Consider the following 26,594-nt stretch of genomic DNA (forward strand, 5'->3'; position numbering starts at 1 on the left):
TCATCCTAAGACTGGATCCTGCCTTTCTTCCCAAAGTGGTATCTGACTTCCATAGAAATCAGGAGATCATTCTCCTTACCTTTTGCCAAAACTACAGTAATGAGAAAGAGCGTTCTCTGCACGCATTGGACGTTAAAAGAACAATAATCCACTACTTAGAGATCACGGACAGTTGGAGAATAGACTCTAACCTCTTCATCCAGATGGCTGGAAAAAACAAGGGGAAGAAGGCGTCCAAAGCTACAGTAGCTAGATGGATTAAATCAGCTATTAGTGTGGCCTATATCTCGGTAGGGAAATCCCCACCAGAAAGCCTCAGAGCGCACTCGCTGAGAACAATCTCAGCTTCATGGGCTGAAAGTGCTGGTGCCTCTATAGACCAGATCTGCAGAGCCGCAACTTGGGCTAGATCAAATACTTTTTGTAAGCATTATAAGTTGGATGTCATAGCAAACCAACATACTTCGTTCGGGAGGAAAGTCCTCCAGGCTGTAATCCCACCCTAAAATAAGGAGTTATTTGGTATTTCTCCTGGTGGTGCTGTCAGGAGGGACGTCCTGGAAAGTAGGAATTAGTCCTACCGGTAATAGTGTTTCCGGGAGTCCATCATGACAGCACCCCTTATATACCCTCTCTTGAGTTTCCTGTCTGATATGTGATGTAAACATGTGTAGAGAGGAAGTTCAATAAAATAGTGTTGCATCCATCCTGGTATGGTACTTGGGAAAATCACTGAAGGGTGGAGGTGGGAGGGGCTATTTAACCTCTTCTGTGTTCCTGTCCCTATCAAGGATACGAAGGACAACCTCCTGGTGGTGCTGTCATTATGGACTCCTGGAAACACTATTACTGGTAGGACTAATTCCTACTTTTGACGCAGCTTCTTTCCTGCCAAGATCAGGTTTTGCTGCAGAAAAAAAAAAAAGCAAAAACGCCCTGTGTGAACTTACCCTTACTCTGAGGCCGGGGGTCACACTTGCAATTGCAATGTGAGAAACTGGCATCAATAACCAGCACTGCCGCCAGCACTCGGGACCGGAGAGTACAGCTGCATAGAAATACATGCCACTGCACGCGCCAGTCCGGAGTGCCGGCAGCAGTGTCGGGTATTGATGCACGAGTTTCTCACATTGCACTCGCAAGTGTGATCCCGGCCTTAATTTAGATTTCAATTTTCACCACGGAGTTTTCCCTTTGCAAAGCATAAGATGAAATGCCCGTTGCTTCAAATGCAACTCAGATTTGGTCTGCATCTACAGAAAAATGCTAATTCAGCAATTATACTTAGGCCACATTCACACATCCATGTGACTCAGCCTAGTCCTGTCCGGTTTTTTTCTTGGACTGCACACTGACCCATAGAGTTTTATTGTGAAACACGCACAACCAAGTAAATATATCTGGAATATGTATTCTAAAAATATTTTAGTTATCTATATAATTGTCTAAGGGGTACTTCCGTCTCTTTGTCTGTCTGTAACGGAAATCCCTTGCTGCGGATGGGGTGACAGGCTTAGTCCGGCCGCGAATTTGCCCCTCCCTACTCTCCAGTCAGTGCCCCCTCCCTACTCCCCTCCAATCAGTGCCAGTGTGTCACCCCATCCCGGACCAACTTTTTACTATTGATGCTGCCTATGCAGCATCAATAGTAAAATTATATAATGTTAAAAATAATATAAAAAAATAAAAATGTGCTATTCTCACCTTCCGCCGTCCACCGATGCGCGCAATGCTGCTGCCAGCTTCCGTTTCCAGTGATGCATTGCGAAATTACCCAATGACTTAGCGGTCTCACAAGACTGCTACATCATCACGGGTTATGGCGTGGGATTTAAACCACGCTTCGCTGATTGGTTGCGGCCGGCCGGCAATCAGAGACCATCCCGGACCAACTTTTTACTATTGATGCTGGCTATGCAGCATCAATAGTAAAAGGATATGTTAAAAATAATTTTAAAAAATCGTGATATCCTCACCTTCCGGCGTCCGCGGCAGCTTTTCCTGCTCCTCGCGATGCTCCGGTCCCATAGTTTCGCTGATTGGTCGCGGCCGGCTGCGACCAATCAGCGACATTGGCGTGGGATTTAGACACCGCTTCGCTGATTGGTCGCGCCCAGCTGGCCGCGACCAATCAGCGACAGGTGCTGTCCGGCCGGCCGCAAATTGGCGCGGGATTTAAACCACGCTTCGCTGATTGGTCGCCTTATATTCTCACCTTCCGAAGTCCGCCGCAGCCTTTCCTGCTCCTTGCGCTCCGGTCCCAAGAATGCATTGAGGCAATGCCCCGAGATCATGTGGCGGTCTCTCGAGACCGCTACATGATCACGGGTTATTGCTGCTAGGCATTACTGGGAACGGAGCGTCGTGAGGAGCATCGGTAAAGGCCTCGGCTGGATCCGGGGGCCGACGGAAAGTGAGTATATAACTATATTTTAATTGTTTTTTTAACAGGGATATGGTGCCTACATTGCTATATACTACATGGGCTGTGCTATATACTGCGTGGCCTGTGTTATATACTACGTGGGTTGTTATATACGGCGTGGCCTGTGTTATATACTACGGGGGCTGTGTTGTATACTACGTGGGCTGTGCTATATCTACGTGGGCTGTGTTATATACTACGTGGGCTGTGTCATATACTACGTGCCTCTAATACATATATCTGATGCATGGAAACACTACAGTATTCTGGTATTATTTAGAGACATTTTGATATTCCGTCTTCCATAAGAAATTGCTAAATATTAATGTGACATATCATGTCATCATGCTAATTCCATTGTTGTAATGTTTATTAGGGTGTGCTCCAACTTAAGTATACATAATAACCAAGTAATAATGGGAATCTTAACACATACATGACTGGGTACAGACGCACCACTTGTGCTCGGTACCGTATATTTTCCAGCATTACCATCTGTGTTATTGTGCAGACATGTTATTTACATTGACTTCCTAACTGAACTTCTAGTAACCATTGTGCGTACTGGTGGAACTGAATTGCGACGACTTTTTGAAGATCTACTAAGAAATCGGAAAATAGACTGAAGAGAACAAAAAGGTGCAAGATCACTTTTTTCAGTTCCGGCAGATACCTTCAAGCAATCTAGCTTTCTTAAAGACCCAGTAGGTCTGTCTAACGCCTTGGCACTTAATACCCAGCTTCTGCAGTGTGATCGAATCCAAGTCCATATTTCTGGGTCCGTTCTTGTTTGATGCTGAGCATGATGTCTAGAGTCTATGAAAGCCACAGCAGTCACTTTACTCATGACCTCTTGGCTTTTCTTATAAAGCAAATCCATAAACACTAATCCACCATACCCATGAGCAATAAATGACACATTCGTAGCTGCACTCTTCGAAATAAAGTTATCCCAGACATAGGTGGTGTGTTCTTCTGGAGAACTGCAGCATCTTTTATCGAAAGCAAATTTCTTATCTGTAAATACATTACATGCATCCCTGGTTTCTACACAGACGGCGTCCTCTTCTTTTTTGACAAGAGCTTGGGTCTCTTCTTTCATCTCCACAAAATTGTCATTGGGGTTGAGAACAATTACTGAGCCGTTGTCTCTTAAAGCAGAGGTGATATATGGGATCTGGGTTCCTCTGTCTAAAGAGTGATGGACAATGACTTTTTGGTTCCATTGTCCAGCACGGATTACCCCTCTATCTTGAAGAAGCACAAACAAATTTTTCTGCTTACTCAATGGCTCCCTACTCATAAAGAAGAATGACTTTTGTTCTTCATCACTGGCATCAATAGGAATAGTAATTCTGTCAAAGTTGAGTTGTTTCTCAAGTAGTTCATAGATATGAAGTGTGATCATATCTCCAAGCATCTTGTAACGTTTGTGATTTCTTTCATGTTCATTTTTGTAGTAATTGTAGACAAATGGTTCCTTGGTGACAAAATGCCTCAACTCTCCATGCTCATTGAAAGAGAACTGCAAGTCTTCCAGGCTAAAAGGAACTTGTAGACTTGAGGTAAATTTCATCAGTCCTTCCATCATATCTAAGTAAAAAGAAAGATAATTGACATGCTTTAAGTTGGATAAACTAGCAGCAAACATAGGTGTCTGTATGTCTGTTTAATCCTGATGGATAAGAATGCTTTTTGTAAGGCAATAATATAATAATGTAACTTAATAGGCAATCCCTACAGTACACAAGCGATTATGCTGCAGCGCAGGTGCCACAGCTGACGCCTGCCGAAGGTTTTTATTTTCAATATGTATATATAATATTCATTATGTATACTAGGGGGAAGGTCACTAAGGGGGAAGGTCTCTGAGGGATCAGTGACCTGTCAGAAGCCATCAGTATGAATAGCTATTCAGTACCACATGAAGACCCCCCACAGCCTTGCCCGGAAAATAAAGATTAAACAACAACCACAAGATGGATTTCATAAACCAAGGTATTTTAATCAGTATAACGGCGCCGACCTGACACTGTCTGTAGGTTACTGGGCACAATCATGCTGACAGGTTGCCTTTAAGAGTATCAGCTGTGCACTGTTAGCCACTCCCGTCTCCTATCTAAATTTTGCCTTGGCTAGCACTCATTGTCAGAGAAGCTTAGGCCATGTTCACACGCTGCGGTTTTTACCGCGGAACCGCCGCGATTTTGATGCTGCGGGTCCGCAGCAGTTTCCATAGCGTTTACATTAACATGTAAACCCTATGGAAACCGCAAACCGCAGTGCACATGCTGCGGGAAAAACCGCGCAGAAACGCAGCGGTTTACAACCCGCAGCATGTCACTTCTTTGTGCAGAATCGCTGCGATTCTGCACCCATAGGAATGCATTGAACCGCTTACTTCCCGCATGGGGCTGTGCCCACGATGCGGGAAGTAAGCGGATAATGTGCGGGTGGTACCCGGGGTGGAGGAGAGGAGACTCTCCTCCAGGCCCTGGGAACCATAAAATAGTGTAAAAAAAAGAATTAAAATAAAAAATGAAGCTATACTCGCCTCTCAGCGCTGCCCGCGGCCGTCCGGTCTCAGTTGCTGTGCCGAACAGGACCTGTGGTGACGTCGCGGTCACATGACCGTGATGACGCCGCGGTCACATGACCGTGACGTCACGAAGGTCCTTGTCGGCACAGCCGCTTGCAGCGCCGGGGAGATCGCGACGTCAGAGGGTGAGTATAGCCAATTTTTATTATTTTTTACATTACTATTGATGCTGCATATTGCTGCATATGCAGCATCAATAGTACAGCAGTAATCCCGCAGCGGAAACCGCGGAACAAACCGCGATAAATCTGCAGGGATAACCACAGCGGTTTTGCCCTGCAGATTTTCAATTCCGCTGCGGGATTAACCCGCAGAGGAACCCGCAGCGTGTGAACATGGCCTTATGATGCATGGCTGGAGGTTGTTGGCTGTTATTATTGGAGAAGGCTTTGGTAGATTTATCTGAGACTGTTGCTAGGTTTTGAGTGTGTGTTAATTCCTTTCTTCTCCTACTTTGGTTTATCATCCTCCACTACCCGTTGATTACCGCTGTTTTTATGTGTACGTTTGTATGATTGGTATTTTCCTTTATCCCTAGTCGTATTACCTTGTAAGGGCTCATACTCACATGTGAGAAACTCGGATGAGTCTCGCATGTCAGCACTCGGGAGCGGAGCATGCGACCTCATGCATTGCTACGCGGCCGCACGATGGAGGTGGTAGATCTACGCACTGTTGTTTTACAGCACCCTAACACATCAGGTTTGGGGACAGTGACTCCCAGGCAGTCCTTAGTGTAATCCGAAATCATTTTGCCTGACAGGTTTTCTTGGGGGGCGTGACAACTTTGTTTTTTTCAGGGAGGCATGTAAGCTATACTTCTGGTTATGTCCTTGTTGCTCAGGAACCAAGGAGCAATGGGTGGGGATAAAATCTCTCCTTCAGGTTGACAACCCTAAGCGTGGGCATTCTGTCTCCCAATCGCTCCAGACAGTGGAAGAATTTTTTCTGGGACTGGGTCATATACACAATGACCCTGACTGCATCTTCCTGGCTGAGTCCAAACCACATCAGCTTCAACAGGAAGACTGGCCAGCAGTGGAGTATTGTTCCGAGTTTCGGAAGTGGTCCGCTGACACTAAGTGGAACAACCATGCCCTCTGTAGCCAGGACTGTGAAGGGCCATCAGTAAGGGGGAATGATGCCTTAGCCCTGTATGAGACTCCAGTTTCCCTCGAGGCCGGCTATGTCTCTGGCTATCTGGATGGATCGTCGTCTTGACCAGAGAGAAAAAGAGAAACCCCAATGTGTGGGAGGACCGAGTGTGGCAATTCATTCTGGAAAGCAGTCAGTTGTTCGGTGCAAAGGGGAGAGTATGTTTTTACTTTGGTAGAAAGGACCATTTCGTGGGCACATTTCCTTCTCACTCACTGTAAACTGCCGCCGGAGAACTAAGGAGCCCGAGTTGTGGGGAGGTTAGCAACCCAGATGTACATATCTCTTCCGTGGTTAGGGCACAATTTTTTCTGCCTGCTGTAATCCATCTGGGCCAAAATAAGGTGGTTGTTTCTGCCTTTCTGGACAGTGGGCTGGGTTTAACTTGACCGACGCTAGGTTCGTCCAGGTTCAGGGCCACAAACCAAATACACTGTTCACACCTATACCCATAGTTTCTATTGACTTTGCACCCTTGAGATGGGTATTTTACACAAGTTGTCTGAGGGTTACATCTACAAGTAGGGGCCATGCACTTAGAAGGTATCGAGAGGTGGTTGATGAACTTCCTTGGCTCACTCTGCAAAATCCTGTGGGAGATTGTCAGACTCAGGGAATTGGTAAAGTGGAGTGAATATTGTCAAGGTCGCTGCTTGGGCAGCCGGCATGCAAGGGTGGATACCCGGTCCGTGCCTAAATACCTGTCTGAATTTGGGAATGTGTTTTCGGAGCAGGAGTGCCAAGAATTTCCTTCCAATCATCCTTATGACTGTACCGCTAATCTTGTCACTGGGGCAAAGCTGACAAAGAGCAGACTATATAATATCTCTAGTCCAGAGAGGCAGGCCATGAAGGACTATATGGCGGAAAGTTTGGCAAAGGGTCACATCAGACCATCCTCATCCCCCATTGCTGCAAGGTTTTTCTTTCTAAAGAAGAGAAAGAAGGGTTACGCCCCTGCCTAGATTTCCACAAACTCAATCAGATCACGGTTCAGGATCCGTATCCGCCACCTCTCATCCCGGACCCCTAATCAGATTGTAAGAGCAAAATGGTTTTCTAAACTGGATATCAAGGGGGTGTATAATCTAATTTGTATTAAAGAGAGTAATGAGTGGAAAACAGCCTTCAATAAGGACACTATGAGAACCTTGTGATGCTATTTGGGTTGACTAGTGCTCCCACCGTCTTTCAAAACTTTGTAAATGACATCTTTAGTCACCTGGTAGGTAGATTTGTGGTAATCTATCTTAATGACATCAGGCAGGTCTTACAGATTCTCAGACAATAAATTATTTGTCAAACCAGAGAAATGTATGTTCTCGGTTGAGGAGATCCCTTTTCTAGGATATGTTTGATCGTCCACAGATTCTCCCATGGATCCGGTGAAAGTACGGGTGGTATTGGATTGGGATCGTCCTGAGGATTTGAAGGCGTTACAAAGGTTTTTAGGTTTCACCAACTACTAGCGCAAGTTCATCAAAAACTTTTCGGTAATGGCCAAACCTCTGATGGATATGACCAGGAAAGGGATAAACTTTTCCAAGTGGTCCAATCCGGCCAGGAAGACAATCAATATGTCAGGACTCTGAACATTTTTTACCTTTTGTGCATTACTGCCCTTTTCCAAGATGGCGTCTTTCGTCTCATGTGCACTGTGTCTTCCTGCTATAAAACTCCACCCCAGCCTTCAGTCTGTGCTAGAGTATTCTGCCTTGCATCCAGCTCCTGACCTCTGATGACTCACTGGCTATATACCTGCTCCTGTGAACCTGTGTGGTGATCCCGCTACTCTGCTCTGAATTCCTGCTGCATACACCAGTTCCAGTAATCCTCCTTCATCTGCTGCTCGTGTTTACTTCCATCTCATTTGCTGGACATGTTAGGCTGGTTTCACATTTGCGTTTATAAACGCAACGTTTTAAAAAAAACGCAGGTGGTGAAAAAACGCATGTAAACGCGTACAAACGCTGCGTTTTTTAGACGCATGCGTTTTTGCATGCGGCGTTTTGACGCGTTTACATGCGTTTTTTTCATGCGTTTGCGTTTATGTCAGAGCTCCCAGGGTCGCTACTCCATCTCTGGATGCACGCACAGAGAAGGGGTAACGACAAGCATAGGGAGATGACCAAGAACTGTCCATAGAGTCAATACAAGGTTTAAAGCCAGTTGACATGATGTCAGAGCTCCCAGGCTCGCTACTCCACCTGTGGATGCACTCACAGAGAAGGGGTAACGACAAGCATAGGGAGATGACCAAGAACTGTCCATAGAGTCCATACAAGGTCCAAAGCCACTTGACACGAGAGTCACCACCTGGCTTATCTGACCATCTCCATGGAACCAGGCGACCAGCAGGTCCCAACCCTGGCTTTCTCCAAACATATCAATGGTGGTCACTGGATCAGATCTGTGTCCTTCCAACCGGAGCCGAAAACCCCTGGGTTGTTTCCTATAGAATCATAGATCAGTGTCCCTCGTGATGGGGCCATGATGAATTGGCTGGACACAGAATATAAGATCGCTGGCTGGAACTCCTTGGTTACATGGACGCATATAAAAGATCACTGCTTCTCCAAGTATTTCGTAGCTCCTGCATTAAATTCTATTCAATCCGTTGAAGCTGGAACATCTCCTGTAGTTTCTGTTTCTTGTTGAGGTCATATAGCTACTCTGGTCCTCTTCCCAAGGCCGATTTGGTGGGGTTGGATATAGTGGCATCCAAAACCTGCTGTGCATGCCTCATCAATGGTCTGCTGGGTCTGTCTGTATACCTCCCTTATTGTGGAGCCCTGGATGGTGTGTGAGAACACCAGTCCCCTGCAGCTCCCCCGATTCCGCCGGGCTGAGTAGTGTCCCACTGCTGCCACCAATTGTGGAGAAACGGGGTCAGTGGGTGCTCTCGTCCGCTGGCCCGGCTGTCTTTAGCAAGACTGCATGGACCACGGCTCATACCATTGAACGCCCGCTCTATCTCCCAGTGGGCAATACACTACACAGACAACACAGGGTTAAGGTAAAACAGTGTGGCAATACTTTATTGAACCACAACACACAATAGCAAACAGAACAATCCCACCAATTACCCCAAGATGGTGCACATTACAGGGCCTCACCCTTCCGCTGACTCGCCGAGATAATGGTAGAAGCTATGTCAGAGCTCCTAGGGTCGCTACTCCATCTGTGGATGCATGCACAGAGAAGGGGTAATGACAAGCATAGGGAGATGACCAAGAACTGTCTGGAGCGCCCCCAAGGGCAATGGGGTACCGGGTCCCTCTCGATTCTGGGGATGTCACGGTGGCCCGACCCGGTCCGTGGCCCTTTGAGGGGTGCCCAATTAAAGGTGTAGTTGTCTGGTGTTCGTGACGCCACCTGTGGTACTCGGTCAGGGTGACCGACGCTGCTTAAGGGGTCCGCTGGGGTGATGGAATGGCAGCTAGATGATATACCTTCCCACAGGTGAAGTATGTCCCCAGGGCTTCCCGGATGTGTAGTGGACGATGTAAGGCGCAGTGAATAACGAGGACACAAAGGTTGCAGTCTCTTTACCTTTTCTGAAGACTTCAGCATCCACAGTCCAGAGTACCTTTCACAGGGCAGGCAGAATCTGGCCGGTCCGAAGGCACATCCAGCGTTCCCTTACCCAGGTGGAAATCAGTAGCCTTCCTACTAGTGTGTTGTAGTACCTCCCTGCTGAGCACCACGGTATAGTCCTCACAACTTTCGTGGATGTTTCTGATCTTCTCTCTGTCCCCCAGATGGTATGGATAGGACAACCCGTATGACGGGGTAGGCCTGGAGCTTATTTATATGGACCTTAGAGATGCCCCTCTCCCACAATTTGCCTCCATGTCTTCATAGGTATTAAGGTCGGGCAGCCAACTTGGAATCAACTGTCCTGCCGGTCTCTGAAGTAATGCGTAGAGCCTATTACTCCCTCGGTGTTCCGGCCACCGGCTACGCACCTCAGGAGGAGGCTGCCGATCTTGGGGCAGAACTCCTCCCGGTATTATCTCCTTGTGCTGTGACTTCGTTTCTCACTCTCCACAATACAATTTGCTTCGTGTCCTTTCTTAGGATGCTGCTGCAATGGGTGCAGGCGCAGCTCCGTAACGTTCTATCTCGTGCTTGGTCTCTGTCAGGATCCCACCCCTGACAGGGACCCTCTGTCTGCAGCTCAGATGTTCCTCCTTTCCCCCTGTCTGCCTGACAGGTCCTCGCTGGGTCAAACCCAGGTAGCTTCTCTCTGACTTCCTATCCAACCCACCAGTTTTACCCGTGTGTGAGGAGTGGCCTAGTAGATAGTACCTTTGCTCCCCCTGGTGGACTGGAGTGTGAAGTGTAGTGTGTGACTGTGATACCTAGCAAGGTGAACTCCTTTAGTACCATCAGACGTAATATCACTCCCCCTGGTGGAAGAGCGACATTACTGCAACGACCAGGACTCTGGGGCGCTGCATGTCCATAGAGTCCATACAAGGTCCAAAGCCAGTTGACATGATGTCAGAGCTCCCAGGATCACTACTCCATCTGTGGATGCACGCACAGAGGAGTAACGACAAGCATAGGGAGATGACCAAGAACTGTCCATAGAGTCCATACAAGGTCCAAAGCCAGTTGACACGAGAGTCACCACCTGGCTTATCTGACCATCTCCATGGAACCAGGCGACCAGCGGGTCACAACCCTGGCTTTCTCCAAACATATCCATGGTTCAGAGATGGTCTCTGGATCAGATCTGTGTCCTTCCAACCAGAGCCGAAAACCCCTGGGTTGCTTCCTATAGAATCATAGATCAGTGTCCCTCATGATGGTGCCATGATGAATTGGCTGCAGTCCTTTCTCTTGTCTGTTGGGTGGTTTGCAGAATGTCTGGCTGGTAGCTCTGTGTTACTTCAGTCTCCCAGGATGTGATCTCTGAGGGTATGTGCACACGTCCGGATTTCTTGCAGAAATTTCCTGAAGAAAACCGGAAATTTTCTGCAAGCAATCCGCATTTTTTTGCGTTTTTTTTCCGTTTTTTTCGCGTTTTTTTTTAGCATTCTGCAAGCGTAATTAGCTTGCAGAATGCTAAAGTTTTCCAAGCGATCTGTAGCATCGCTTGGAAAACTGACTGACAAGTTGGTCACACTTGTCAAACATACTGTTTGACAAGTGTGACCAACTTTTTACTATAGATGCTGCTTATGCAGCACCTATAGTAAAAGATAGAATGTTTAAAAATAATAATAAAAAAAAAAAAATGGTTATACTCACCCTCTGCAGACAGCCGATCTCAGCGGCGTCCGTTCCTATAGATGCCGGTGTGGTTCAGGACCTTCGATGACGTCGCGGCTTGTGATTGGTCGCGTGAGTTACATGAGCGGTCACGCGACCAATCACAAGACAGCGACGTCACCACAGGTCCTGAACCACACCATCTTTAGGAACGGAAGAGAGAGCATGCACCGGAGAGGCAGGAACACTTCGGGGGCCATCAGAGGGTGAGTATATCACTATTTTTTATTTTAATTCTTTTTTTTTTACCAATTATATGGTGCCCAGTCCGTGGAGGAGAGTCTCCTCTCCTCCACCCTGGGTACCAACCGCACATAATCTGCTTACTTCCCGCATGGTGTGCACAGCCCCGTGCGGGAAGTAAGCAGATCAATGCACTCCTAGGTGTGCGGAATCCCCGCAATTCCGCATTTTTAATGAACATGTTGCTTTTTATTCCGCGATGCGATTTTTTTGCGGAAAAAAATGCAACATTTGCACAAAAAATGTGGAATACCCTGTAAATAATAGGAGGCATATGTTAGCGTTTTTTTCGCGTTTATCACGTTTTTATAGCGAAAAAACGCGAAAAAAAATGCGAAAAATCCTGAACGTGTGCACATGGCCTGAGTCTTTTTATACCCAAGGCATGTAAGCTATTTTTAGAATTACCCAGGGTCTTTCAGTCCAACATCAAGATTAGGTAAACAATGGTGATGGGATTAAGTAGCACTATTAGCATATAAGCACACATCAATAAACAAAGCTTCACACACTCTATGTACAGTCACTATTACAGACTTAAGGTACCGTCACATTAAGCGACGCTGCAGCGATAACGACAACGATGCCGATCGCTGCAGCGTCGCTGTTTGATCGCTGGAGAGCTGTCACACAGACCGCTCTCCAGCGATCAACGATGCCGAGGTCCCCTGGTAACCAGGGTAAACATCGGGTAACTAAGCGCAGGGCCGCGCTTAGTAACCCGATGTTTACCCTGGTTACCAGCGTAAAATGTAAAAAAAACAAACAGCACATACTTACATTCACGTCCCCCTGCGTCCACTTCCTGACTGACTGAGCGCCGTACAGTGAGAGCAGAGCGGTGACGTCACCGCTGTGCTGCTTTCACTTTCACTTTGCGGCGCTGAGTCAGAGGAGGAAGCAGACTGCAGGGGACGCAATGTGAGTATGTGCTGTTTGTTTTTTTTACATTTTACGCTGGTAACCAGGGTAAACATCGGGTTACTAAGCGCGGCCCCGCGCTTAGTTACCCGATGTTTACCCTGGTTACCAGTGTAAAATATCGCTGGTATCGTTGCATTTGGTGTCAAACACAACGATACACAGCGATCAAACGACCAAATAAAGTTCTGGACTTTATTCAGCGACCAGCGACATCACAGCAGGATCCTGATCGCTGCTGCGTGTCAAACTAAACGATATCGCTAGCGAGGACGCTGCAACGTCACGGATCGCTAGCGATATCGTTATAAAGTCGTTTAGTGTGACGGTACCTTTAAGGTACCTTCACACTAAGCGACGCTGCATCGATACAGACAACGATGCCGATCGCTGCAGCGTCGCTGTTTGGTCGCTGGAGAGCTGTCACACAGACAGCTCTCCAGTGACCAACGATGCCGAGGTCCCCGGGTAACCAGGGTAAACATCGGGTTGCTAAGCGCAGGGCCGCGCTTAGTAACCCGATGTTTACCCTGGTTACCAGTGTAAAATGTAAAAAAACAAACAGTACATACTCACCTTCGCGTCCCCCGGCATCCGCTTCCTGCACTGACTGAGTGCCGGCCCTAACAGCAGAGCGGTGACGTCACCGCTGTGCTGTGCTTTCACTTTATGGCCGGCGCTCAGTCAGTGCAGGAAGCGGACGCCGGGGGACGCGAAGGTGAGTATGTACTGTTTGTTTTTTTACATTTTACACTGGTAACCAGGGTAAACATCGGCCCTGCGCTTAGTAACCCGATATTTACCCTGGTTACCATAGTAAAACATCGCTGGTATCGTTGCTTTTGCTGTCAAACACAACGATACACAGCGATCTGACGACCAAATAAAGTTCTGAACTTTAACCAACGACCAGCGATATCACAGCAGGATCCTGATCGCTGCTGCCTGTCAAACTCAACGATATCGCTAGCCAGGACGCTGCAACGTCACGGATCGCTAGCGATATCATTTAGTGTGAAGGTACCTTTACACAGTATGTTAGATAGTATATTAGTTGGCAAGTCTGTCTTCTTGACCCACCAGACAAACACTTAAATTCACAAGCCAATAAATATACAGATAAAAAAACAGTTCTTTTGGTTTTTGCAAAAACATGGTTGTCTGGGAATTTAAGATACAATCTGGTTTCTTCACACTAGGATAAAATAATGAAAGATTACTGTCTCTGCCGCCAGTCTGTTTACGTATGTAGGTCTGTGAATAGCACTGTAGAGGCAGTGGATGGAAAGGCTTATTCCCACCCTACCAAGGTATTTCCTACCCCCCAGAATAGAGGTCATCCCATCGATCCTGAACGTAGAGTTCTGAAATGCCCCTTTTGCTTGGAGTGGTGACCGGTAGTGATGAGCGAATATACTCGTTACTCGAGATTTCTCGAGCATGCTTGGGGGTCCTCCGAGTATTTTTTAGTGCTCGGAGTTTGTTTTTCTTGCCACAGCTGAATGATTTACATCTGTTAGCCAACTTAAGTACATGTGGGGATTCCCTCGCAACCAGGAAACACCAACATGTACTTATGCTGGCTATCAGAGACAGGTGAGTGCTGTACTCAGCTCCCTCTGTCAGACACACACTGGAGTAGTGGCCATGCACATATTCTATGGCACACTGACGAGTGATGCGGCTGTGAACATGTATCACAGCTCCAATCTAATGGGCATCTCAGAACTCTATGCTTAGCATGGGTGGGGTCCCAATGATCGGGGACTCAGGAATCGCTTGCCCTAGTGGCAATAACCCTGAGCCAGTGAAGTCCTGGTGTTTCATGCCAGTCATTCCAATCAGCCCAGTTAGAAAACTGCGATTTATCAACAACCTCTATGCCAAAGAGGTGGTTCATGAAGTAGGGACCGATAGCAGGCTGTGGGGGCCGAGGGCATCGGTACCAGTATCCCCTAGCTATGGGGGTAAGTACTGACAGGTGTTTATATTTGTGCAGTTAGTGTGTGATCTGTGTATACAAACTGTGATGCAGTGACCCCTGATACAGGTAGGGGGCGCTGCATGGTCTTCGCAGAATACGCATGGAGTCGTATTGAGGCTACAGGAATGCATGGCAATCGCAGGCATAGCTGTGGTGATGAGTCATAGTCCGGCATTATTATGAATGGCCAGTATGTGTGTCGCAGAGGAATACACTCCGCACTGCCAGCCTGAAGTAAGGTTGTTCTGGGACCTGAAGTCCCACAAATAATTGTTCTTTTAGAGGGAGGCTGGCAGGGCTAGTTCAGGGAGCTGGGCGGGTCGAACTAGCCACTCACACCTCCCACCTGTGGGGGTGGTTAGAGCTTCATAATGTGACCAGGGTGTGGGTCACATGTGTTGAGAGTGTTTGGACCTGAATGATGTTTACCTGGAAGGTCCTGTGAGAGGAGGAGAGGCCTGGGTGTTGGGAGGTCTAGAGTGGGGACCGGATCCCTGGAGAGCACATGGTGAGGCTGAGGTCCAGGAAGGCCTCTCTGTTGGGAGGTCCTGAGAGTAGGACTGGATCCCTGAAGAGCACATGGGGAGGCCTTGGACCTGGCGGCCTGAGTGTTGGATGGTCCCAGGTGGGGACGGACGTCCTGAATAGCGCACAGAGAGGCCATGTGTGCAAAGTCCGTGATGGCACTGCATTGGGGGAGCTACAGCCCGTCTGAGGATGTGGACTGACTGATGTGTGCCTGCCAGGAGACGGCGTGAGGAGCGGAGCTCCTGGAAGGTAACCCCGGACAACTGCTGGAGGTTTCAGGTGTCAGCCTGGGGCACACAGAATGCCTGTCTGTGTGAGACAACCGTGAGTGTGAGCTGTGCTCATGATCTGTGTAATGTTAGCTGGGAGGGAGAAGCCCCCCCAGTTGTTAGATAGGAACGTATTTGTTTAGTTAGCGCCGGACAGGCTAGGATTTATTTTTATGTTTTGTTTTCTGTATTTGCTTTTACTTTAATAAACCTGACTTGAGGTCAGTTAACTTGGAAACCTGCTGTCGCCTCAGAGTTCAATGCACAAACCACGTGACCTTTGACCCCAGCAAAGGCGATCCCGGAGTGTTTTGTTACATTGTGGTGGAGAACGCGGGCATCACGTGGCACAGGCGACAGTATGGAAGACGTGGTGAAAGCCCCAGTACAGTCCACTGCCATACAGCAGCAGGCCACTGCGGCACAGCAGGAAGCTAATCGCTTGATGGCCGCACAGCTGAAGGAGTTACTGGACATGACGGCTGCAGACCGCCAGCTTCTCCAACAGGTGGCGCAACGCTTGGTGAGCATGCCTGAGGTTGACCCGGAAGCAGAGTCCAGGAGGATCCATGTGAGTCGATACTGGCAAAAGCTGACCGCAGAAGATGACGTCGAGGCGTACCTGACAACGTTTGAGCGGACAGCGTTGAGAGAGAAGTGGCCGAAGGAATGATGGGCCGATCTAATTGCTCCGTTTCTCTCCGGTGAGGCCCAAAAAGCTTACCATGACTTGGACCCGGAAGTCGCTCAGGACTTTGAGAGGCTGAAAGCTCAGGTCCTGGCCCGGCTGGGTGTGACGACGGCTGTCCGTGCACAGAGGGTACATCAGTGGACCTATCAGCAAGATAAACCGCCGCAGTCGCAGATGTTCGACCTGATCTACTTGATAAAGAAATGGCTGCAACCCGAGGTACTGACAACTCCGGAGATAATCCAGCGGGTCGTTCTGGACAAGTACCTGAGAGTACTACCACCGGCGCTGAAAAAGTGGGTGAGCCAAGGAAATCCCGCGACAGCGGATCAACTGGTGGACTTGGTTGAGCGTTATTCCGTGGCGGAAGGACTTCCTGATGATACCGCTACTACCCGAACTGTACCTCCTCCTCTTGGAACCGGTAAGACTGTTCCAGGGACTGCGGGGGAAGGAAAATTGCCAAAAACTGTGGGGGAGGAACACGGGACTGCTCGCACCCCGAGATCAAGGGTGTCGGACTCTGGTTTCAATAGGGGGCTTGTTAGGTGTTTCCGTTGCCATGAGAAGGGCCATGTTTCTGCGAACTGTCCTGTTACCACTGAACCCATGCAGTGCGACGTTACGGACTCTAAGAAACGCATGTCTTTGGTTACACGGCTAGTAAGTGTGAATGCGGCTCAAAATGATACAGTAAAACATCTGTGTGAATTGTCTGTAGATGGGAAAAATGTTGTGGCATTACTAGACTCTGGAAGTGTGGTGACTCTAGTGAAAGCCAGTCTGATAGCACGTCCAACTAGTCCGTTTGACAAGTTTTCTGTAACGTGTGTGCATGGTGACACCTGCTGATATCCTACAGCGGTCATATGTATCTCCACTCCCTATGGGTCTGTGCAACACAAAGTGGGACTCGTTCCCGCATTGTTACAGGATATAATCTTGGGCAGGGATTTTCCTCTTTTCTGGCAGTTGTGGGAGAATCAGTTGCTCCTTCACGGTAGCTGTGACCGTGAATCTTCTCCCATGCTACCTGGAGGTCCCGAGCTCCTGGAGGAGACCCCACAGGAAGATGCTGCTGGGGAGATTAGTGAATCTAACCTTCAGTTCCCCTTCTCAGTTATGGCGGGGGAAACTGAGGAAACTGAGGAAACTCAGCGAGAGGCGGAGGCAGACAGCAATCCCGCACCCTGCCTACCAGATTTGGGAGTCCAGTTGGATGACTTCCACAGCGAACAAATGAAAGATCCTACCCTGACTCAGGCTAGGAAAAATGTAAAAATGATAGATAGCGTACCCGTAGAACCTGACACTAGGCTAGCGTACCCATACATGGTTCTTGAAAATGATTTACTCTACCAGGTAGAAAAAAAAAGGGGAAGACACTGTGCAGCAGTTAGTGGTACCCAAACCTTATCGGCGGAAGGTACTGGACCTGGCCCACGGACATATAATGGGGGGACATCTGGGGGTACAAAAAACCACAGAAAGAATATTGCATTGTTTTGTGTGGCCTGGAATACACAATGATGTGCGTAACTATTGTGAGTCCTGTCCAGAGTGCCAAATCTCGGCACCTAAACCTCGGTACTGTAGCCCTTTGGTACCCCTCCCTATCATTGGGGTCCCTTTTGAGAGAATTGGGATGGATTTGGTTGGGCCCCTTCCCCGGTCCGCACGTGGGCACCAACATATCCTCGCCATCATGGACTATGCCACTCGCTACCCGGAAGCCATCCCTTTGCGTAACACTGCTACCAAAACGATCGCCAAAGAATTGGTGCAAGTGTTTAGTCGGGTAGGAATTCCAAAACAGATACTCACCGACCAGGGGACTCCCTTTATGTCGAGGGTAATGAAGGAGCTCTGCAGACTCTTACAAATAGATCCGTTGCGTACATCTGTCTATCACCCTCAAACAGATGGGTTGGTTGAGCGGTTCAATAAAACTTTAAAACAGATGCTCCGGAAGGCGATAGACAAAGATGGGAAGAACTGGGATTACTTGTTACCCTATTTGCTGTTTGCCATTAGGGAAGTTCCCCAGTCTTCCACAGGGTTCTCACCTTTCGAGCTATTATACGCCCGTCGTCCCCGTGGACTGTTGGACGTCGCAAAAGAAACCTGGGAAGGTCAAGTCACTCCCTTTAAAACGGTGATAGACCATGTAACGCAAATGCAGGACCGTATTGCTGCTGTCATGCCCATTGTTAGGGAACATATGTTACAGGCCCAGGGAGCCCAGAGGCTAAGTTATGATAGAGGCGCCAAGGTCCGTACGTTTGCACCCGGGGATAGGGTGTTGATCCTAATCCCTACGGTGGATAGTAAATTTCTGGCGAAATGGCAGGGCCCCTTTGAGGTCATGGAACGAGTTGGAGAAGTGAACTATAAAGTGCACCAGCCTGGTAAGAGAAAACCAGAACACATTTATCATGTGAATCTGATAAAACCCTTGAAAGACCGCGCTGTCCTAACAGCGGATCTGCCCCGTCCGGTTTGCTCACCTACCGTACCGGAGGTGCAGATTGCCGAGACTCTCTCTGAACGACAAAAATCTGAGGTTAAGCAGTTTTTGTTACAGAACCAACAGTTTTTCTCGGAAAAACCTGGCCAGACTAGGCTAGTGAAACATGAGATTGTCACAGAGCCTGGTGTCACAGTTCATGTAAAGCCGTACCGGATTCCGGAAGCACGCCGTGAAGCCGTCTCCCGGGAGGTGAAGGCAATGTTGGACTTAGGGGTCATTGAAGAGTCGCACAGCGCCTGGTCCAGTCCAATCGTGTTGATACCTAAGCCGGATGGCTCTATACGGTTTTGCAATGACTTTAGGAAACTGAATGCGGTTTCTAAATTTGATGCCTACCCTATGCCCCGGGTCGATGAGTTGATCGATCGGCTGGGTAAAGCCCGATACATTACGACCCTGGATCTAACAAAGGGGTACTGGCAGATCCCTCTGGCTGAGGCGGCCAGAGAGAAGATGGCATTTCCTACACCGGAAGGGCTGTTCCAGTATATCTACATGCCGTTTGGACTTCACGGAGCCCCAGCAACATTCCAGAGATTGATGGATCGAGTCTTGAGGCCCCACAGGCAGTACGCTTCTGCCTACCTAGACGACATCATAATTTACAGCGTGGACTGGGAAGCTCACCTCCGGAAGGTACAGGCGGTGATTGATAACCTGAGAGACGCAGGCTTAACGGCAAACCCCAAGAAATGTCACATCGGCCTTGAAGAAGCCCGATACTTGGGCTACGTGATTGGCAGAGGAGTGGTTAAACCCCAGATCGACAAAATACAGGCAATTCAGGGCTGGCCGCAACCAGTGAACAAGAAACAAGTTCAAGCTTTCCTGGGCATTGCCGGCTATTATCGCCGGTTCATACCCAACTTTGCGGCCATGGCTACCCCCTTGACGGATCTCACCAAAGGGAGGGATTCCGTCATGTTAAAATGGACCTCAGCGGCTGAAGAGGCCTTCCACAGTCTGAAACGGGCTTTGTGCTCTCAGCCCGTACTAGTGACTCCTGATTTCAGCAGCGAGTTTGTGGTGCAAACTGATGCTTCTGATACTGGTGTCGGAGCTGTACTTTCCCAGGTAAGGGACGGAGTCGAACACCCGGTCCTCTACCTCAGTCGGAAACTGAATGTACATGAGCAGAGGTATGCCGTGATTGAAAAAGAGTGCCTAGCCATCAAATGGGCTCTCGACTCCCTCAAATATTACCTGGCAGGTAGGAAGTTTAGGCTGGTCACGGACCATGCCCCTCTCAAGTGGATGCATCTCCACAAGGACCGTTAATAGTTGGGTAACCCGGTAGTTCCTTGCCCTGCAGGCTTACTCTTTCACGGTGGAGCACCGCCCCGGGGTGCAGATGGGGAACGCTGATGCCCTGTCCCAAGTACAGGTTCGAGAGTATTCTTGCTCGACCTGAGTGGTCTGAGCAGGGGGGGAGGATATGTAAGAGTCATGTCGGTCTGGTAGTCAGGGGCAGGTATATCTCGCCCAGGTATTTGTCCTATGTGAATTAGGCCGCTCAGTATCTTCAGGATACCGAGGGGTTAATAAGTGCAGGAATAAAGGCTGACCAGCTGGAGGTTTCAGGTGTCAGCCTGGGGCACACAGAATGCCTGTCTGTGTGAGACAACCGTGAGTGTGAGCTGTGCTCATGATCTGTGTAATGTTAGCTGGGAGGGAGAAGCCCCCCCCCCCCCAGTTGTTAGATAGGAACGTATTTGTTTAGTTAGCGCCGGACAGGCTAGGATTTATTTTTATGTTTTGTTTTCTGTATTTGCTTTCACTTTAATAAACCTGACTTGAGGTCAGTTAACTTGGAAACCTGCTGTCGCCTCAGAGTTCAATGCACAAACCACGTGACCTTTGACCCCAGCAAAGGCGATCCCGGAGTGTTTTGTTACACCACGTATCATGCTTCAAACATAAAGATACCAAATGTAAATTTTGGTGAAGAATCAACAACAAGTAGAACACAATTGTGAAGTTGAACGAAAGTTATTGGTTATTTTAAATTTTTGTGGAAATTCAAAAACTGAAAAGTGGGGCGTGCAATATTATTCGGCCCCTTTACTTTCAGTGCAGCAAACTTACTTCAGAAGTTCAGTTCATTGTGGATCTCTGAATGATCCAATGTTGTCCTCAATGCCTAATGATGATAAATATAATCCACCTGTGTATAATCAAGTCTCCGTATAAATGCACCTGCTCTGTGATAGTCTCAGGGTTCTGTTTGAAGCATAGAGACCATCATGAAGACCAAGGAACACAACAGGCAGGTCTGTGATACTGTTGTGGAGAAGTTTAAAGCTGGATTTAGATACAAAATGATTTCCAAAACTTTAAACATCTCAAGGAGCACTGTGCAAGCGATCATATTGAAATGGAAGGAGTATCATACCACTGCAAATCTACCAAGACCCGGCCGTCACTCTAAACTTTCATCTCAAACAAGGAGAAGACTGATCAGAGACGCAGCCAAGACGCCCATGATCACTCTGGATGAACTGCAGAGATCTACAGCTGAGGTGGGACAGTCTGTCCATAGGACAACAATCAGTCGTACACTGCACAAATCTGGCCTTTATGGAATTGTGGCAAGAAGAAAGCCATTTCTCAAAGATATCCATAAAAAGTGTTGTTTAAAGTTTGCAACAAGCCACCTGGGAGACACACCAAACATGTGGAAGAAGGTGATCTGGTCAGATGAAACCCAAATCGAACTTTTTGGCAACAATGCCAAATGAGAGGTTTGGCGTAAAGCCAACACAGCTCATCACCCTGAACACACCATCCCCTGTTGTGAATCCGCTTTTGGGCTCCCCTGGTGGTTGCTGGTGGTACTGGTGACTTGTGTGTCTTTGCTGTCTCAGTTCACCTGCTCCCATCAGTGTTTCGGAGTTTCCTATTTAGCCTTGCTCTCCAGTCATTTCCTTGCCGGTCATCATTGTAACCAGAGCCTTCGGTTGCATGTTCCTGCTACTAGTCTGCTGATCAGCTAAGTGGACTAAGTCCTCTTTTGTATCCTTCTGCTATCTAGTAAGTGGACCTCTCTTTGCTAAATCTACCTTCATACTGTGTATGTCTTTTCCTCTAAACTCACCGTCATTACATGTGGGGGGCTGCTATCATCTTTTGGGGTATTTCCCTAGAGGTAAGCCAGGTCTGTTCCTTCCTCTACCAGGGGTAGTTAGTCCTCCGGCTGGCGCGTGGCATCTAGGGTTAATCAGGTATGCTCCCTGGCTACTATTAGTTGTGTGGTAGATTTAGCTCACGGTCAGCTCGAGATTCCATCACCCAGAGCTCGTCCGTTATCTTTGTGTTTTGATGTTTCCCTGCCATTGGGAATCATGACAGTATGACCGGCCCGTGTTAAAGTTACTGGCAGAAGAAAGGAGAGAAAAAGAAGTCTGTAGAGTTTTTTTTTTTTTTTCCTATGTTTGCTCCATAGTTGGATCAGTTGTATTTCAGCTCTAATTACAGCCTTTGCCTTTCTCTCCTTCTAATCCTTGAATGGCTCTGATCTCACCTGTTTAAAGATGGATCCTCATAGCTTGGCTGCAGGTTTAAATAATCTTGCTACTAAGGTTCAAAATTTACAAGAATTTGTTATACATACTCCGATGTCTGAACCTAAGATTCCTACACCAGAGGTATTTTCCGGAGATAGATCTCGGTTTCTGAATTTCAAATATAATTGTAAATTATTCCTTTCTCTCAGACCTCACTCCTCTGGAGATCCTGTCCAGCAGGTTAAGATTGTGATTTCTTTGCTGCGAGGTGACCCTCAAAACTGGGCATTTTCATTGACACCAGGGGATCCTGCGTTGCTCAATGTGGATGCCTTTTTTCTGGCTTTAGGCTTGCTTTATGAGGAACCTAATTTGGAGATTCAAGCTGAAAAAGCTTTGATAGCCCTATCTCAAGGGCAAGATGAAGCTGAGATATACTGCCAAAAATTTCGTAAATGGTCTGTGCTTACTCAGTGGAATGAGTGCGCCCTAGCGGCAAATTTCAGAGAGGGCCTCTCTGATGCCGTTAAGGATGTTATGGTCGGGTTCCCTGCGCCTACAGGTCTGAATGAGTCCATGACAATGGCTATTCAGATTGATCGGCGTTTGCGGGAGCGCAAGCCTGTGCACCATTTGGCGGTATCTTCTGAAAAGTCGCCAGAGAATATGCAATGTGACAGAACTCTGTCCAGAAGCGAGCGGCAGAATTACAGGCGTAAAAATGGGTTATGTTTCTATTGTGGTGATTCTGCTCATGTTATATCAGCATGCTCTAAACGCACAAAGAAGGCTGACAAGTCTATTTGCACTTTACAGTCTAAATTTATTCTGTCTGTAACCTTGATTTGTTCATTATCAGTTATTACTGTGGATGCCTATGTGGACTCTGGCGCCGCCCTGAGTCTTATGGATTGGTCCTTTGCCAGGCGCTGTGGGTTTGATTTAGAGCCACTGGAAGTCCCTATACCTCTGAAGGGTATTGATTCTACCCCTTTGGCTAGTAATAAACCACAATTCTGGACGCAAGTGACTATGCGTATGACTCCAGACCATCAGGAGGTGATTCGCTTCCTTGTGTTGTACAATTTACATGATGTTTTAGTGCTTGGATTACCATGGTTACAATCTCATAACCCAGTCCTTGACTGGAAAACAATGTCTGTGATAAGCTGGGGATGTCGGGGGGCTCATGGGGATGTACCTTTGGTTTCCATTTCGTCATCTACTCCCTCTGAGATTCCAGCATTTTTGTCTGATTATCGTGATGTTTTTGAAGAGCCTAAGATTGGTTCTCTCCCTCCCCACAGAGATTGTGATTGCGCCATAGATCTGATTCCTGGCAGTAAATTTCCAAAGGGTCGTTTGTTTAATTTATCTGTGCCTGAACATGCTGCTATGCGAGAGTATATTAAGGAGTCCCTGGAAAAGGGACATATTCGTCCTTCTTCATCTCCTTTAGGAGCTGGTTTTTTCTTTGTGTCTAAGAAGGATGGCTCTCTGAGGCCTTGTATTGATTATCGACTCCTGAATAAAATTACAGTCAAATATCAGTATCCGTTGCCTTTGTTGACTGATTTGTTTGCTCGCATAAGAGGGGCTAAGTGGTTCTCTAAGATTGATCTTCGTGGGGCGTATAATTTGGTGCGAATTAAGCAGGGGGATGAGTGGAAAACCGCATTTATAAGCCTGAGGGCCATTTTGAGTATTTAGTAATGCCTTTCGGCCTTTCAAATGCACCTTCGGTCTTTCAGTCCTTTATGCATGATATTTTCCGTGAATGTTTGGATAAATTTATGATTGTGTATTTGGACGATATTTTGATTTTTTCTGATGACTGGGAGTCTCATGTTCAACAGGTCAGGAGGGTTTTTCAGGTTTTGCGGACTAGTTCTTTGTGTGTAAAGGGTTCAAAGTGTGTTTTTGGGGTTCAAAAGATTTCTTTTTTGGGGTACATTTTTTCCCCTTCTTCTGTTGAGATGGACCCTGTTAAGGTTCGGGCTATTTGTGACTGGACGCAGCCTACTTCTCTTAAGAGTCTTCAGAAATTCTTGGGCTTTGCTAATTTCTATCGTCAATTTATAACTGGGTTTTCTGGCGTTGCTAAACCTTTGACTGATTTGACTAGAAAGGGTGCTGATGTTGCCGATTGGTCCCCTGCTGCTGTGGAGGCCTTTCGGGAGCTTAAGCGCCGCTTTTCGTCTGCTCCTGTGTTGCGCCAGCCTGATGTTTCTCTTCCCTTTCAGGTTGAGGTCGATGCTTCCGAGATCGGAGCAGGGGCGGTTTTGTCGCAGAAAAGTTCCGATTGCTCAGTGATGAGACCTTGTGCGTTCTTTTCTCGTAAATTTTCGGCCGCCGAGCGAAACTATGATGTTGGTAATCGGGAGCTTTTGGCCATGAAGTGGGCGTTTGAGGAGTGGCGTCATTGGCTTGAGGGTGCCAGACATCAGGTGGTGGTTTTGACTGATCACAAGAATCTGATTTATCTGGAGTCTGCCAGGCGCCTGAATCCTAGACAGGCACGCTGGTCGTTGTTTTTTTCTCGGTTTAATTTTGTGGTCTCATACTTACCGGGTTCTAAAAATGTGAAGGCAGATGCTCTTTCTAGGAGTTTTGAGCCTGACTCTCCTGGGGATTCTGAACCTGCTGGTATCCTTAAGGATGGGGTGGTTTTGTCTGCTGTCTCCCCAGACTTGCGACGTGCTTTGCAAGAATTTCAGGCAGATAGACCTGATCGTTGTCCACCTGGTAGACTGTTTGTTCCTGATGATTGGACCAGTAGAGTCATCTCGGAAGTTCATTCTTCTACTCTGGCAGGTCATCCTGGAATTTTTGGTACTAGAGATTTGGTGGCTAGGTCCTTCTGGTGGCCTTCCCTGTCTCGAGATGTGCGTGTTTTTGTGCAGTCTTGTGATGTTTGTGCTCGGGCCAAGCCTTGTTGTTCTAGGGCTAGTGGGTTATTGTTGCCCTTGCCTATTCCGAAGAGGCCTTGGACGCACATCTCTATGGACTTTATTTCTGATCTCCCTGTTTCTCAGAAGATGTCTGTCATCTGGGTGGTGTGTGACCGTTTTTCTAAAATGGTCCATTTGGTGCCATTGCCTAAGTTGCCTTCCTCATCTGAATTGGTCCCTCTGTTTTTTCAAAATGTGGTTCGCCTGCATGGGATTCCGGAAAACATCGTTTCTGACAGGGGAACTCAGTTCGTGTCTAGATTTTGGCGGACATTCTGTTCCAGGTTGGGAATTGATTTGTCTTTTTCGTCTGCATTCCATCTTCAGACTAATGGCCAGACGGAGCGAGCTAATCAAACTTTGGAGACTTATTTGAGGTGTTTTGTGTCTGCGGATCAGGATGACTGGGTTGCCTTTTTGCCGTTGGCAGAGTTTGCTCTTAATAATCGGGCTAGTTCTGCCACTTTGGTTTCCCCTTTCTTTTGCAATTCAGGGTTTCACCCTCGCTTTTCATCTGGTCAGGTGGAATCTTCGGATTGTCCGGGAGTTGATGCTGTGGTGGATCGGTTGCATCGGATTTGGGGACAAGTGGTGGACAATTTGAAGTTGTCCCAGGAGAGGACTCAGCAGTTTGCTAACCGCCGGCGTCGTGTTGGTCCTCGCCTTCGTGTTGGGGACTTGGTGTGGTTGTCTTCCCGTTTTGTCCCTATGAGGGTTTCTTCTCCTAAGTTTAAGCCCCGGTTCATCGGTCCTTATAGGATTTTGGAGATTCTTAACCCTGTGTCCTTTCGTTTGGACCTCCCGGCATCTTTTGCTATCCATAATGTATTCCATCGGTCGTTGTTGCGGAGGTATGAGGTACCGGTGGTTCCTTCTACTGAACCTCCTGCTCCTGTGCTGGTAGGGGGTGAATTGGAGTACGTTGTGGAGAAGATCCTGGACTCCCGTATTTCCAGACGGAGACTTCAGTATCTGGTTAAATGGAAGGGCTATGGTCAAGAAGATAATTCTTGGGTAACTGCCTCTGATGTTCATGCCTCGGATTTGGTTCGTGCCTTTCATAGGGCTCATCCAGATCGTCCTGGTGGTTCTCGTGAGGGTTCGGTGCCCCCTCCTTAAGGGGGGGGGTACTGTTGTGAATCCGCTTTTGGGCTCCCCTGGTGGTTGCTGGTGGTACTGGTGACTTGTGTGTCTTTGCTGTCTCAGTTCACCTGCTCCCATCAGTGTTTGGGAGTTTCCTATTTAGCCTTGCTCTCCAGTCATTTCCTTGCCGGTCATCATTGTAACCAGAGCCTTCGGTTGCATGTTCCTGCTACTAGTCTGCTGATCAGCTAAGTGGACTTTGTCCTTTTGTATCTTTTGTCCAGTTTGCAGTTTTGTTATTCTCTGTAGCTGGAAGCTCTTGTGGGCTGAAATTGCCACTCCTGTGTCATGAGTTGACACAGGAGTCTTAAAGTAATTTCAGGATGGTTTTTTGATAGGGTTTTCAGTTGACCGTGAAGTCCTCTTTTGTAT

At 47.7% G+C, this 26,594-nt stretch overlaps 1 protein-coding gene across 3 annotated transcripts in view; it reads right to left on the bottom strand.

Annotated features, from left to right (window-relative positions):
• Positions 1–2,779: 2,779 nt before the first annotated feature.
• LOC143816416 (putative protein ARB2BP) overlaps positions 2,780–26,594 on the bottom strand; it is a 34,644-nt gene continuing 10,829 nt past the window's right edge. For 2 of the 3 annotated variants that reach the window (XM_077296738.1, XM_077296737.1), the window contains exon 2: positions 2,780–4,018. In XM_077296738.1, coding sequence (XP_077152853.1) covers positions 2,946–4,016 — 1,071 coding nt within the window. In that variant the 5' untranslated portion in view covers positions 4,017–4,018 and the 3' untranslated portion in view covers positions 2,780–2,945. The remainder of the gene's footprint in view (positions 4,019–26,594) is intronic. The other variant, XM_077296739.1, reaches the window with a different exon arrangement.

The sequence above is a fragment of the Ranitomeya variabilis genome, chromosome 3, assembly GCF_051348905.1.
Source record: "Ranitomeya variabilis isolate aRanVar5 chromosome 3, aRanVar5.hap1, whole genome shotgun sequence".
NCBI classification, from domain to species: domain Eukaryota; kingdom Metazoa; phylum Chordata; class Amphibia; order Anura; family Dendrobatidae; genus Ranitomeya; species Ranitomeya variabilis.